This window comes from Pongo pygmaeus, chromosome 1, assembly GCF_028885625.2.
Source record: "Pongo pygmaeus isolate AG05252 chromosome 1, NHGRI_mPonPyg2-v2.0_pri, whole genome shotgun sequence".
In the NCBI taxonomy this organism is placed as follows: Eukaryota; Metazoa; Chordata; class Mammalia; order Primates; family Hominidae; genus Pongo; species Pongo pygmaeus.
The window spans coordinates 166,656,581-166,669,128 of record NC_072373.2 but is presented as its reverse complement, the minus strand read 5'-3'; the positions used below and the strand labels follow the sequence as shown (position 1 = coordinate 166,669,128).

Below are 12,548 nucleotides of genomic sequence, written 5' to 3'. Positions count from 1 at the left end.
CCTAGCTGGCCTCTGGACTCTCATAGAATGGAGGCCTTACTCAGACAAAAGCGATTCTGTCATTTTAAACCATTCAACTGATGTGTATTGCATACCTGCAACATGCATGCCTGGGGAATAGGCAGGAACTGGGCAGATTACTTTCTTCAAAGAATGTGCAATGTTTGGGGAGACGAGGTGAGTAAGAAACTAACCCTGGGGTCAGGCGCAGTGGCTCACACCTGTAATCCCAACACTTTGAGAGGCCGAGGCAGGTGGATCATGGGGTCGGGAGTTCGAGACCAGCCTGACCAACATGGTGAAACTCCGTCTCTATAAAAGTCTCTATAAAAATACAAAAAATTAGTCAGGTGTGGTGGCACATGCCTGTAATCGCAGCTACTCAGGAGGCTGAGGCAGGAGACTAGCTTGAATCCGGAAGGCGGAAGTTGTAGTGAGTGGAGATCACACCACTGCCCCCCAGCCTGGGCGACAGAGCGAGACTCCGTCTCAAAAAAACAAAAAATCCCTAAAAAACTAACTCCTGCCAGGCCAACAAAATGAGAGTTGGAATTTCAAGTATTCTCTTTGGGGTTGGAAGAAGGCATAATTTGACTAGGTATAAGAAAGGTTTCCTGGAAGAAGTGGCATCCAACTCAGTTCTTATGAAAGAAAGATCTAGAGTGATGAAAAATCAAGCAATGGTCATTCTCATGGAGTCGGTGGCTGTGGCAAAGGCATGAAGGCTTAAAAATGGATGTCACATTAGGGAAACGAGAGGCCTGGGCTGGCCGGAGAATGGGGCATGTGAGGAGGGCATTGGGTAAGAGGAGCTTCTCAGGAAGTAGACTACTTTTCTCCAGGTCTTTTGGCTGTTCATCTAATGCTTTCACTTCTATATCCCTCAGCCCTGGCTGCCTTGACCTCATTCTGTGGTGTGTCAGTAACCTGCTTAACAGGTGACCCCTCATAGGACACACTTATTCTACAGTGTTCTGACCTCTGGGGCATGTACTGTATTGGGATTAGTACCATCCTTGATGAAAATACTCTCTCAGCATTTCAGAGATGCATGTTCTTGGTAGTTATATAAAATGTCACTGTAAACATATGTAACTGGCTTCTCCTGTTGTTTGTTGTTGGTGGTGGGTTTTTTGTTTTCTTTTTTTTTGAGACAGAGTCTTGCCCTGTTGCCCAGGCTGGAGTGCGGTGGTGCAATCTCGGCTCACTGTAACCTCTGCCTCCCAAGTTCAAGCGATTCTCCTGCCTCAGCCTCCTGAGTAGCTGGGATTACAGGCACCTGCCACCACGCCTGGCAAATCTTTGTGTATGCGTGTGTGTGTGTGTCTGTGTGTATGTGTGTGTGTGTGTGTGTGTGTGTGTGTGTGTGTATATATATATATATTTTTTTTTTTTTTTTTTTTTTTAAGTAGAGACAGGGTCTCACCATGTTGGCCGGGCTGGTCTCAAACTCCTGACCTCATGTGATCTGTCTGCCTCAGCCTCCCAAAGTACTGAAATTACAGGTGTGAGCCACCATACCCGGCCTGTTTGTGGTTTTTTAATCAGTTTGTCAGCTAGCTTGTCATAGTAGAAAGATAACAGTTCTGAATCCCAATTCCCACTTTTCCTAGCCATGTAAGTTTGGGCAAATGTCTTTACCTCAGAACACCAGCATTCCAATGTATCTGTAAACTGCAGGTGATAATCATAATATAAACATTTATAACATATCTGCCAGGGACTATTCTCAGTACTTCATAACTATTAACTCATTTAATCCTTACATCAATCCTGTTAGGTAGTTAGCATTACTACCCTCATTTTGCAGATGGAAGAGACTGAGGCACAGAAAGTTTAAATAACTTTCCCAAAATTATTATACAGCCAATGATTGGCAGAGCTGGGATTTGAACCCAGACACTCTGATTCCAGAGTCCAGGCTCTTAAGCTCTAAGCTATACAACCTTCTGAGCTTTTCTGAAGGACTGAATGGGAAAGCACAAGTATACAATAGGGCCTTCATAATGGTTGGTTTCCTTTCCCTTCCCCACTCTGCCCTTCATGAACTGGCCCCACCTTTTCCAACATAATCTCTCATTGTTCCTTTTTAGAGAACATTCTTCTTCAGTCAGGCGTATCTCTCCACTAGTCCCTGAACACATTTCACACATTCCTGTTGTTTCTCATGCCATTCTTCTCCCCAGAGTGCATCCACCTCACCCCTGAATCCTCATACTTTAAGGAGTTTTATTTTCTGATTCTGTATACTTTTATTCCATGCTGTATATAGTTGTGGGACCGTATGTAAAGAAGATCCTCTGTGAAGAACTCGGTGCCCCTGCGAACTCGGCAGTTAACTGTGTTCCTCTGGAGGACTTTGGAGGCCACCACCCTGACCCCAACCTCACCTATGCAGCTGACCTGGTGGAGACCATGAAGTCAGGAGAGCATGATTTTGGGGCTGCCTTTGATGGAGATGGGGTGGGTATAAGTACATTTAAGTGAACTCTGGTGCAGGCCAGGCCTGATCCTGCAGATGGGGAAAAAAGTGGGCTGCTTCTGCCAGACCCAGGGAGTAACTGTTAAGGATCCCTCATTCTGACCCGAGGTCAGAACTAAATTATTAGAAGCCCCTCTTGAACAGGAATAGGAGTCATTGAAATGAAACCCACACGTTTAATTTCAGACATCCATACTTGCTAACAGTGGCACAATGATTAGGTTCTGATTATGATAGAATGACTGGTATTTCCTGAGCTGGGTGAGTTCTAGATGCCTGTCTTAAGGTAGGTTTCTGCCCTCAACCAGCAGCTGGCTACTTATTTAATCTCTGGACAAGGTTTTGTAATCTTATAATACACCCATTCATTCATTCACATGAGCTGAATATTGAAGCTGTAATTTCATTGCCTATATGAAGATGATATTGAAAGAATTAACATTTTAATCATTCTCTACAATTAAAGTGTTTAGAAATAAGCTGTTTTATTTACAAGGGTGACTATGTACCAGACAAGGAAGAGATGTGTCTTAGGTTTATATCCCTGGTATCTCACTGATGGTAGGCACTGTATACATTTACTTAGTTGAAAATATATTTTTGTTGTTGCTAGTGTTACCATTAGCTAGAATCCATTGTTTCCTGAAAAATAATTTTTCCCCTATCAAAATGTTGGGAAATTAAAGGGGTTCCAGCAGACATTATTCTGTAGTACATCTTTGTGATGCAGTGCATGCTGGGAGTGTTTTTTGGCCACCCTCCCAGTTACCGTGGTACACAGACTGTGGTACACAGTTTACCCAGTAGACCTACCAAACTATGTAAACAGCCAATATTTCTTCTCTCATTGCATTTTCTCCTCCCCTGGGAAAAAGATGATTGGTTCCAGAGTCTGGAAAAAGTCTAGGAGGTTAAAGTTAGCTGGCCTCTGGAGAGAGAACAGAGGACTCAGCTCAAAAGGAGGTAGGGCTTGGACTTTAATTGAAAACAGTTTTAACTCTTTGGCATGGAGGTGCCTTTGGCCCAGTGGTACTGTATAAACCCATTGAAAATAAAACCCAGTGTTAAAAATGCAGTACGGAAAAGAGATCAATTTCAAATTTTATAGTTTTACATTTTATAAAACCCCCATGAAAGATAGTTTGATTTCTTGTAGTTTGATTAAAAGGTCTTTCTTTGATCCTCTCTTCTCCCCAAGGATCGAAACATGATTCTGGGCAAGCATGGGTTCTTTGTGAACCCTTCAGACTCTGTGGCTGTCATTGCTGCCAACATCTTCAGCATTCCGTATTTCCAGCAGACTGGGGTCCGCGGCTTTGCACGGAGCATGCCCACAAGTGGTGCCCTGGACCGGTAGGTGTCTCCATTCCCTTGGCCTTCCTGTCTTGGGTCGTCCCAGTCTTCACCGTACCCTTCACTGTGCCTGGAACACATGTCCTTCCCTTTCAGCATGGGCATCTGATGCACAGAGTGTGCTGAGCGATTCTTGTGTGAGGGGATGGGTGGCTTTTTCTGGATTCAATGCCCCTCTCCGCACTCCCTTGGCACCCTGGGCCTCCTCCTCCTGGCACTTACCACACTGTTCTAGTAGCCTGTTTTCTTGATGGGCTGCCCTGCTAGACTGTATACTTCTACAGAGAAAGGACTGTCTTGTTCACCATCCTGGACTCTGCCTGACCATAGTGTGCCTGCCACATAGTAGAACAAACACACACATATAATTTTTTAAAGTTAATGAATAGTTGAGTGTTAATGAATAACAATGGAAGTACTCAAGACGTCATTCTGGAGGATCACTTTCCTTTTGCAGTGTGTACAGAGTGTGGGTGAAAGAGCAGTTTGAAGTAATTTTAGAGTTTCAACAACTGGATCGCTCATGCCCACACAAACACAGTGAATGTTTATATATCACTTCATTGTACAAAGGCTTTGAGGTGGCTTGTTAGATCACACTTAAAAAATTGAAAAATTAAAGTCATAACAGATGAGGACCAGGGAAAACATTAGTTGAAATATGTCAGGTGTGCAGGAAATGTTTGATGAATAAAAGGTAAAGAATGAATGAATGAATAAAAGGTCAAGGCCAGGGAGGAAAGTAGGCTGTAATATATCTCTAGGCTCTTATAATAATAGCTGATATTTATTGAACATTACTTTGTTGTAGACACTAAATATTTTGCATGTTTTAATTCATTTACTTCTCAGATGAACCCCATGAGGTAAATGCTGTATTTAACACCGTTTTTCTGGTGGGAAAACCAAAGGACGAAGAAGTAACTTACCCGAGGTCACCCAGCTGGTAAATGGTTGACTCAGGATTTGAACCCAGAGCCTTTGCTCCCACCCACTGGGCCATGCAGTTGTTTTCTGTAGAGGGGAGATGGTTATAGAATTGGTGCTGACTTTGCTTCAGCTAACAAGAAAATAGCCACTAATATCCATATAGTGGTTTGTAGTTTGTATAGTGTTTTTTACATTCACCATCTCAATTGATCCTCACAGCAGACCTCATTTTAAGGAAGAGGAAATGGAAAGTCAGGGAAGTTAACAGTCTTGTCCAAGATCTCACCACCAAATTAGAGCTAGCATTTGAGCCCAGCACGTCTACCGCCAGGTCCTGCATTTGAAATTATGAGCTGGTTTGAGGTCACACTGTCATATGTTAGGCCTGTCAGGTCCCGGAATACCTTCTATGTCATCCAAGAGCAGTGTAATTCCAATTTTTGGAAAAATTGATAATCCACATATAGAAGCACAACTGAACTACCTCATTACCCAAATAAAAGTTTATTGTACTTTCATAGTTTTCAAAATCATAGATTTGATTTTTCCTCAAATATCAGAATGCAAAGCTGACATTGCTTCCCTGGAAATAAGGCAAACATTCTGGGAAGCAAATCTCACTCAAACAGTGAATGGAACTTATCAGGTAACTTTTCATGTTCAAAGGGAAAGGAATTTTTTTTTTAAGTCGCTCAAAGGTTTTAAATAGTCTAAAGATACCTAGAGAGAAATAAAAGATGTGTTAGAAGGGAAGGGGAACCGCTAATCAGTGTGGGTGAAGTCGATACTTAGGGGAGACCCCACTGGACGTTTCCCCTGGGGAGACTTCTGATGAGACAAAAGCAGCACTGACCAGACAGCTGAATACTGGGCGGTCGGTCATCCTGGCTTTGTGACCTTGGTCTGATCACATAACATTCTGGGCCCTGTTTCTTTCTCTGTAAATTGCTAACTGCCCAGACCCAGTATGTCATGCTTCTGTGATTACAGGTGCATCAAAACATCATTCTTCTCTTCTTTGTAGATTGATTATAGACGCAGTCTGTATCCAAAATGTGGGTTTAAATAGCCTAAACAGCAGCCCTGAACATTTTACTACGGATGCTTCTTCTAAAATATTAAACTCCATGATCTGAATTAATTCTTTCTTCTTCCGCCTTCTCTGAATCCACATATAATAGCCCATTGTGCCCAAGGTTTCTCTTATGATTTTCCACCAATCTTAGAATTATGTATGACTCTGAGCAATGCTAAATGGGACCCTTGATTACAATAATGATTGCCCTTTTCCGTCCCTCACGTGGCTACGCTAACAGTCCTGCTGTGATGTAACTTTGATTTCATGCCTTTGAAGGGTGGCTAATGCTACAAAGATTGCTTTGTATGAGACCCCAACTGGCTGGAAGTTTTTTGGGAATTTGATGGATGCGAGCAAACTGTCCCTTTGTGGGGAGGAGAGCTTCGGGACCGGTAAGTCACACTCCTGTGCTAGCATTTTCCTCCCTGTAACCACTATTTCCAGTAAAAGCTTAGACTGCTAAGGTAGCACTGAAATAGCAACAGTAGCCGATGTGTCCTAAATCAAGGCACAAATTATTTATAACAACCCTGATGAAGTGTACACATTTGAAAAGGGGTGAGCACATTCAGCCAGAAAGGCTAATTTTACTTTCAGAGGATCACATCGACTCAGACAGGAAGCTGGGGGGCCTCTTCGGTAGCATGGTCATTGGTCTGCAGGGATTAAACAGAGCGATAAACAGATTTTTCTTCCTTCGGTGGTCAAAGAAACTTTTATAAATGTTTTCATTTCTGAGAAGAAATACAGTGGAGCAAGTCGGTTTTTTGTTTTTATTTAAGAAGAGGTTTCAGCACAGCATTAAATCTTTCTCTTTTATAGGCCCAAGTTTTCTATAGCAGAGTAATCAAGGCTAAATGAAGGAAGAACATGAGGGTGGAACTAAGTTGCTAGGTGATCAAGAAATTAAAAATACATCCTTGTGCCTGAGGATGTCTGTGTAATTGTATTAATATTAGAGTGAAAGAAGGGTACATAGTATTCTCAGGGGATGACCCAAGACCTATAGACCTCACTCTCTGTGCTCTCCTTCCTCCTCTCTGCTTGTCCAAATGTTGACCCAAACTCCCACCTCCTTCACGACCTTCTCTGCTACCTCATGCTGCCTGTATCAGTCTCTCTTTCCTAAACATCTGTTCAAGTGTGTGGCCCTGTCCCATGTATCAGTCTCCGGCCAGGTTATAAGGTAGTTGAGTGACTGCATCTCTTCTCCTTTTATTCCCTCTACCCAATATTTTTAAGTAAATGCGCTGATCTTAGTCCTATAGTACTCTACTGTCACCCTTTAGTGAAGAGAAGAAGATCAAAATCAAGCATTCTCTCAGCTTTGCAATTGAGTTGCAATTCATGCCAGGTTAAACAGAACAGAATACTGATTTCATTTCCTTTCCTATAAGTCTGGAGGTAGAGCAGGTAGAATGAGCTGCTAAATTGGAGGCACATATTTACAAAGTTCTAAGCAACTTGATATTTTCGAGAGTGGTAATATTCCTTGGCAATGAACTGCCTTGATGGAATTGGAAGGTATGAAGAAGGCTGGATGAGTCTTGGGGTTGAACAACTTCCACAACAAAGGCTAGACAGTTTCCCAAAGTTGTGGGTGTTTAAATCAGAGATTACAAGGCCACTGCTTAGTCCTTTTCTACTTCATATAATGGGCATGGTGCCATGCTATTCTGAGGGATACTACATGAATGCCCAATGAGCCTATGAGGTGGTCTTCTCCCATGAAACTCCTCACAGTGTCATCTAGTTCAGGCCTGGCATCAGTCATTCTTTATGACTGAAGATGTCTTTGAAGGCAGCAACTGTGTCAAAACCTTTGGTTTCCTGTTGCCCTGTACCTGTATCAGTGTTGAGCCTAGTGAAAAGATAAAAGTCTAGAGTCAGGTTTCCCAGAGCATGTGGGTATGTGGAAGAATACTAGTTCCATGAGAGGGTTCTAGAGGTCAAGAAAAATTGGGAAAATTGGACCACACTTCTCTGTCTTGGATATTCACAATGATATTAGCATTTGAAGATTCCAGAACATTCTGCCGTAAAGAATTCTGTTAGTACAGTTTTGCCTAAATATAGTTTACCACTATATATAATAATTATGATGATATTATACAATATCATCACCGCAATAATGATTATTATTATCATCATTTTGTAGTATGTACAGTAACATCTTTTTCCACAGACCCATGTGGGAAGCCTTGGGCAAGAGGGATCAGAGCCCCAGAGCCAAATAGGAATCCCTGGTGCTGACTGGCAGGGAACAGGCCTGAAGACAGGATGGCACAAGCTGCTCCTCTTACACGACAGGCCTTCAAATACAAGAAGCAGCTCTCAGGTCCTTCCTTCTTCAGGCCATCCATCTTTGTTTCCTCCAGTCGTTCCTCATTTTACACTGTTTATAGACTCAGCGCCAGCCTCTAGGTGCTTCTGAGTTTGCCAATGCCACTCTTAGAAGGTGATGCCCAGAACTGAGCCCAAATCTTCCAGGGTTGGCCTGGCAAGTGAAGAGTGGGGTGGGATGATTATTTCTAGTGATTAGGACACTGTATTTTTATTGACATAACTTTCCTTTGTGTTAGTTTTTGGGAAGTTACATAATACTGTTTAGCCCACGTAAGGTTGTGGGTAATTAAACCCTTAAAGTTTTTACCTAGAACTATTTGCCAAGGGAAGTCTCTCATGTTATGTTTGTGGAATTGATTTCTTTGAACCAAAGTGTTAGACTTTAGACTATTGTTAAAGTTTGTTCTCATTTATTAACACACTCAACAAATACCTAGTACCAATCATGGTTTTAGCTTCTCCTTGGTATATTTCATATCCAAAGAGAGAATGCTCTTCATTATCATGAGGATAATCACAAGCTCTTTCTCTCTCTCTCTCTCTTCAAAAAAAGAAAATTGTTGTGTAATATTTCTGAGATAAACATTTAAACAGCCAGGCTGCATAGCCATAGATCGCTGTTGTGAATGAGTACAGCTGGGCTTATTTATCTGAACTCTTGATCTTCTTATTTATAGAGGAGTTAATTTTTAGCAACCATGCCCCTTGCTAGTGAATGTTTCCAACAGTTCTTTCATAGAGTTTCTCAGGGTAGACATTAGTGACTCTATGAACTTTGAAACATTTGAATTCTATAGCTTAATTGAGCACAGAGTGCTTTATTTCTGTATTTTTCCAGGCGATAGCAGAGACAATTTCTCAAAAACACTTCCTTGACCTTTCAGAGTGGGCCAAATCACCTGATTATTGGCTCTTGTGGCACCATGTACCTCTTCTTCGTTGTACTTGTTGCAGCTGTGATTTTATAATTACTTATGGTTATTCGATTAATGTCTGTTGGCTCCACTAGGCTGTATATGCCATGAGGACAGAGATCTTATGTATCTTATCCTGCATTGTGTCCCTCGAGCCTCCCTTAGAGCCCAGCATAGAACAGGTGCTCAGTAAATGCTTGTTGAATGCGTTCGTGAACACTATTCACTTGGCACCTTCCATTTAGACAAACAGATTCCTGCTGTTGGAAAAGAAAAAACTTTAAAAGGTATCTGATGTAAATTCCTGTATGATGCTGGAACCATAGTGACTGGTCACTGCTTTCTGGCTTAACCACCCACCTCAATGGAGAATCCATACCTCACCTCTTGCCGTAGTCTGGGACCCCTGTAATGACTCAACACCACTTCCACTCCACAGTCCAGGGTTGGGAACCCTAAGGTCTTTGTGGGAAGAAATGCGCTTTTAAAAAAGAAAAGAAGTTTGCTTGCAAAGAGGTGCAAAGGAGTCTAACTTCAGGACTGGCCCACTGAGTAAAACAAACCACTAGCATCTGAAGAACAATCTTGGAATATTACTAACATTATACATTAGTCTGTTTGTATACATTATACATTAGTCTGTTTGTGCTGGAGGAGCAGCAGCTTTCTCACCTGGATATGGTAATCACAGAAGCTAGGACACTTACTTCTTCAGAGGTCAGCATTACAAACACCACGGATAAATGGGGACCAGAACTAGACAGGATGAGCCTGTTGTTGTTTGTTGATCTCATGGTACAAAGCTGTTTTTTCTTCCTAACCATGGATGATTATGTACATGTTTATACACAATGGCAGAGGGCAGACGGTCAGTTCCATCCCACCTTAGAATTGTTGGGACTTTGAAAATGAAGTCACTGAATAGTATACAATACCATGCATTTGAACCCTTCCTCAGGAAAATAGGGGACTTGGGAAAGAGCGATGGGAAACCAGGTTGATGATGAACTTGGTATCACTTAGAGATAGTAAGTTATGATCCGGTCAGGTCTAGAGGCTAGCAATATTTTTTCCCTGTCCTATCTTTAAAGGTTCTAGTGCTAATGCATCATAAAGGAGTGATAAAGAAATACGACATTAACGCTTTGCAAATTTCTTTTAATTTTAGTTTCTTATGAAAAGTCCTTCATGTTTGTACATTTTGCGTTGATTCATTCCTCAAATATTTATTGAACTTTGACTTTATCCTGGATACTGAGTTAGACTCTGGGACACATGGTGAACAAGGCCTTCTCATAGAGGGCTCCATGACTTACAAGTGTGCAAAGCAATAGAAGGTGAAGTACAGGGGTACTTTGGGAGCTTTATTCTTAGGGTGCCTAACTTAGTTCTGTGGTGTAGGAGATTAGATTTTCTTTCTGGCTTTCTGCCCATCCTAACTTGCATAGCTACTGAGTACATTTCCCTGTCGGCAAAGCCCACAGGGGAAGATTGTAGCACCCCATGTCTGGGGATAGCCTAGACAGAGTACCCCAGTAGAACTAGGCTTATACCCTAATCATAACTCACTCAGTTAAACTGTTATCTGCCTGTCTCCCTCACCTGTATGTCTGTGCTCATCTGTGAGGGCAGGGGACACGCCTTGTGCATCTTGGTATCTTCTTATGTGCTTGGTATATGCTGGCACTGATTCACATTTGTTGAGTGTAAAGTGAAGTTTGTGTTAGGACACAGTTCCTGCTTATCAGGCACTTAAACTACCTTCTTCCAAAGGCACCTTATGGAAAGGAAACCAAGTTCCAGGGGCAGTAATGAGGCAGGTCAGGCCTCATTGCTAAGTGGAAGGCCTGACAGTTCCTGGCGCCAGCCTCCTGGGGGCTGGAGTGGTCTGGAAAAGGCTTTCTGAGGAGCTAACCTTCCTTTCCAAGTGAAGTTGTTTTTGCAGTGGAAGGCCAAGAGGACAGGACTGCAGACACAGCAGGTCACCTGAGCCTCCCAGCCAGTCAACTGGGGCCCGGCCATTCTTTGGGCAGACTGTCTTAACAACTGACTTTGGGCCAACCCCTGTTTGGGGAGTACAACTCATAGTCTAGGGTACGGCGTGATCACAGGGAGTGGTAGAAGCACAGAGGGCATGGGGAGGGCATCCTGGATAAGACTGAAGTTGAAAGTAATTGCAGGACATGTTAGCCAGGCTAGTAGGTGTATGTGGAGTGGGCTTTCCAGGAAGTGAGAACTGTATGTTCAGGGGGCTGGAGGAGAGAGAGAAATTGACAGAAAAAGAAAGAGACAGATAGACACTGGTACTTTCAGGGAACTCCATGCAGCTGTTTTTCAGCTGCCATGTCCCCATCCTCAGGCCTGTCACCTGGCAGGGGCAGAAGCCAGGACAGCTCCTGAGATGCCCATACTGGTAAATGTAACCCAATCCCTAAACTGTTAGCTCTTGGCTCCCTCAGGAATGGTTGACATTTTTCTTGGCTGAGACCCAGGATGTGCCCTGGCTGAGCCGAGTATGTGCTTATCACAAGGTGCTGATTAGGCCGAAGTAAAGTGACAGGTGTTTGAAGATGCTGAAAGGGTGAATTCCTGTCCCTGAGCGGAGCAAGGGTGAAGAGACCCAGTGCAAAACCCACCACTGTCTTTTGTGCCAGCTGGGACTAGAAGTCCTTGCCCAGAATGTTTTACCTTTCTCACAGTTAAATGAGCTTGGCTTTGTTTTCTTTCTAAAATTAAAACATAATGAAACAAGTAATTTATGTTCATTATGAGAAAATAAGGAAGGAGGAAAAAAACACTGTAATCCCAGTGCCCAGAGGAAAGAGCATATTAGGTTATATTCTTCCATTTTCTTCTCCAATATGTACAGTCAAGGAGCATTATTTTTAAAAGCATAATAAAGTCAGTGGAAAATGTAATAATTTTCCATAAAATCCTTTTATTTTTCCATAAAATAAAATATTTCCATAAAATAAAGTATTTCCATAAAATACTTTTATTCAAAACAGTATCTAGTAGTTACATTACACCTCACAATGTATAAAATATTTCTACTTGCTTTTTCGTAGTAATTTCTCACAGTTATGAGAGAGAAGTTAGCATTGTTTCTGTTTTGCAGTTGAAGAAACTGAGGCTCAGAAAATGTGATTTGTCCAAATTCAAGTAGTTTACAAGTAACAGAGCCTCAAATTCAGGTTTATCTGATTCTTAAGTATCAAGCTTTATCTACTGAGCCACAACTGCAAAAAGAATAGCTTTAGAAACATGTACCTGCACCATTGGTATTTTCCACTGGAAACTTGGTGTCATTCATCAGAACCGTGAAGAAAATGAAATTTGCTCCAACTTCTTGAGTATTAATTGAATTACCTGGAGTTTTTGATACATCCAAGGTGATTAGTGATGAACCAGAATATCCAAAGAGGCTGAGGATTATGCAATTGGA

The 12,548-nt window shown here is 42.2% G+C and overlaps 1 protein-coding gene across 2 annotated transcripts in view; it reads left to right on the top strand.

Annotated features, from left to right (window-relative positions):
• Nucleotides 1-12,548, top strand: part of PGM1 (phosphoglucomutase 1) — a 66,683-nt gene that overhangs the window by 39,074 nt on the left and 15,061 nt on the right. For both annotated transcript variants that reach the window (XM_054484379.2, XM_054484382.2), the window contains exons 5-7: nt 2,273-2,463; nt 3,681-3,835; nt 6,120-6,235. In XM_054484379.2, the coding sequence (XP_054340354.1) occupies nt 2,273-2,463; nt 3,681-3,835; nt 6,120-6,235 (462 nt within the window). The remainder of the gene's footprint in view (nt 1-2,272; nt 2,464-3,680; nt 3,836-6,119; nt 6,236-12,548) is intronic.